Source organism: Capsicum annuum, unplaced genomic scaffold (genome assembly GCF_002878395.1).
Source record: "Capsicum annuum cultivar UCD-10X-F1 unplaced genomic scaffold, UCD10Xv1.1 ctg21067, whole genome shotgun sequence".
NCBI lineage: Eukaryota > Viridiplantae > Streptophyta > Magnoliopsida > Solanales > Solanaceae > Capsicum > Capsicum annuum.
In genome coordinates, this window is record NW_025826968.1 from 1 (window position 1) to 3,423 (window position 3,423).

The following is a 3,423-nucleotide window of genomic DNA, read 5'->3' on the forward strand; positions in this document are numbered from 1 at the left end:
ATGGAAATGACTGGGCAACATCAATTCATATTGCAGCCAATGAAGGTTATGTAAACATGATATGTGAGCTATCATTTCACTGTCCAGATAGCTTGGAAACGCTTAACAACAATGGCCAAAATGCTCTTCATGTTGCCATATCGAATAATAAACTAAGACTAATCATATTCTTATTGAATTCTAAAAAATCTGATTACCTTATTGACGAGCCAGATAACGATGGCAACACTCCTCTCCATTTGCTTGCTGCCTCTGGCTGGATAAGTGTGCCTGCTAAATTAGAAAGACATGCCAGTACAAAGAAGGTGTTAATTAACAAAGAAAACCAGACTCCACTTGACATATCAGAGTCTAGCACAGAGATAACACAGCTGGTACATACCTACATGTTACTTTGCTAGCGTTTAGCCATAGATTTTGAAAATTTATTTTCAAAAATCTTTGTTTGGACTTGAAATTTGGCATGTTCCAAGATCACAACTTCAAAAACTTGAATTTTCAAGTTTCAACTTCAAAATCTATGGTCAATTCAGCTACAATCTATTGGTAATTCCGCGACTACATGTAATTATTCTCACCCGTATGCAACTAAATACATAAAGATTGTTGGTTATGAATCTTCAAATTTATTTAATAGTACATATTACGTAGAGGATGTATAGCTACTGAAGTTACATGTATGAAGTATAAAACTGTTAATGGAATAAAAGGAAGATGCTTCTCATTGATTGTAGACTGAGTATATATAAATACAATACAACAAAGAGATAAACTAAGACAAGGATAATACTTATCTATATACAAGAGTTCTAGAGAGAAGGAACTGTTAAATTTGAAATTTAAAAAAATAGGAGCTGATTTTATCCTTTATTAACATGTTCTTTTACTATATACAAACTCACCACATGATGAAAATAGGCGAAACGGACATTCAAGCGGAATCTTCGCTATTGTCGATTAGGACGGCGTGATTTTGAGATAAATGGAAGAAAATGAAGAAGCAACTCAAATACATCTAGTAGTTGCCACACTACTAGTTGGCGTGACCTTCACAGCAGGTTTCACCTTACCGGGAGGTTTTGAAAGCGATCTCAATAGTTCTAATAAAGGGATGGCGATTCTAATAAGGGAAACAGTGTTCCGTGCATTTGTTGTCTCAGATACCATTGCCTTTACATGCTCTACATTTGCTGTACTCTTCTACTTCTACATTGCGATAAATGCAGCAATTGGAAAAGAATTAAAACTTATAGCTGTGCGCTTTATTATAGCAATTCTTTTGCAGCTTGTGGCGATGTCAGAAGTTGTAATTGCATTTGTAACTGGTATGTATGTTACTTTAGCACATTCAGTTGGTCTCGCTGTTACTGTCTGTGTCATCGGTTGCATCTTTTTCCCTATGTTCTATCTTCTGTTAAATGTATGGCGTATGGTTAAGCGATACTAGATTCAATCTCACATAGGATTATTGAATGTATTTTGTGAACGTTATTTGATATAAATATATGGCATCTGATACTCTTTTATCACTGTTATTATCAACTAGTGAATCATGAGAACACTCAAGGTTGCGCTAGTGATGACCTATTATATGATAAGTGTTGCTTCGAAGAGGCAGACAAAAAGCTGGAATTGCGGATTATTTCAGTCCTTACATAAATGTTCGTTCTTTGGACTGTTTGTTAACATTTAGCCAATGATAATCGCTGTATACCAAGACTGCTCACCAAACTACTCGATAGCCCTAACAAAGGGATGTCGATTCTATTATGGAGAACAGTGTTTTGTGCACTTGTTGTTGTGGATGTCATCTCCTTTACATGCTCAGTTGTTTCTGTAGGTACCTACTTCGGCATGACTGCAACTATAATAGTTGACAGTTATATACACAGAGGCTTTATGCGATCACAAGTATTTTGCAGCTTCTGTCCATGTCCGCAGTTGTAATTGCATTTATAACTGGTACATATGCTACTTTAGCACATTCAGCTTGCTGCTAGTGTTTGCATTACCTTATATATACAATGTAGTCAAGGGGACAACGTAGTCAAGGGGATTCGGGTTAACACCCTCCCGATCCTCTAGAACTGCCCCTAGTGACGACAGATTCTATCCCCTTTGTGGTAGTGGATTCTAAACTAATAATTTGTACATATTAAGTATATATTTTAAAAACAAATACAAATTAAATTTGAATCGAAATTACTAAATTCTGTCAGACTCGTACCTTACCTTTGACAGAATAGGTTGGTGTGGGTTTATTGATCCCACTCTCAAAAACATTGTAATAAAGTAAGAGAAAATGCACTATTTCCATTCTGAACTCTAAACGAAATTGTTGAGACATACTCCAATTTAAAGGAGGTCCTATTACCCCTGAATTAATTAAAACCGTATTTTTGGTGACCTTAAGGCCTAAGTAGCACACTGCTTAAATCAACATACTGAAGGTCCATGTAGACACACGTATGTGCCACGTAGGCACTTAAGGTTGCCAAAAATATGATTTTAATTAGTCTATAGGGTAATAGTACCCCCTTTAAATTGGGGTGTGTCTCGGCAATTTCGTTTATAGTTCAAGGTGGAAACAGTGCATTTACTCATAAAGTAATAATAATACAGCTGACATAAAGATGGCAAGTTGGGCCACATTCAACATGTGAAATGAATGACTGATATATACTAAGACCAAGTCAACTTTTAATTTCTATATAATGTTTCACCTCGAGAAAGTTCTTAAGTCAGGGGTCTATCGAAAAACAACCTCTGTATCTCACCTGAGATAGTCGTATGGACTGCGTACATTTACCCTCCCAAGACCCTACTTGGTGGGAAATATACTGAGTATGCTGTTGTTGTTTCACCTCGAGAAAGCAAAAACTTTCGAGTTCATTGCAGATTTATTTATTAATTATACGTGACCTCCTTATCACATACAACAACTTTACCAATTACTCCAATGCTCTCCGTGAGATGGAAGAACAGCCAAAGATATTATGAAGGCAGCTCAAATACATTTAGTCGTGGCAAATATCTATTTATGCTAGTGACCTTAACAGCTGTTATGAAAATGATATTGATAGCCTTATAATATGATTGATTAATTGACAATAGCTTGGTATTTGTCTAAACTTAAAAAGTAAAGGCATAGTGTTAACGTACATTAATTATGTAGGGACATCATCAAATATGAAGATGGCAAAATATTTATGGATTCTCAAATCAAAATATTTATATACATAACTTAAAATTTATGGATTCTCAAGTCAAAAATATTTATATACAAACAGGATCCGGCAAAAAATATTAGATTCAGATGGTGAATCCATAAAATCAACGTTGTGAATCCGCCCATGTATGTTCTAACATTGCTGTTGTGAATTTAATATATTGTTGCAAGTTGTTGTCATGCCATGCTTGACG

At 35.3% G+C, this 3,423-nt stretch overlaps 1 protein-coding gene across 1 annotated transcript; it reads left to right on the plus strand.

Annotated features, from left to right (window-relative positions):
- Positions 1-6: 6 nt before the first annotated feature.
- On the plus strand, positions 7-1,407 carry LOC124890626 (ankyrin repeat-containing protein At5g02620-like). Its single transcript, XM_047402422.1, has 2 exons — positions 7-374; positions 919-1,407. Exons 1-2 carry the CDS (start codon positions 57-59, stop codon positions 994-996), a joined length of 396 nt encoding a protein of 131 aa, XP_047258378.1. The 5' UTR covers positions 7-56; the 3' UTR covers positions 997-1,407.
- The last annotated feature ends 2,016 nt before the right edge of the window (positions 1,408-3,423 follow it).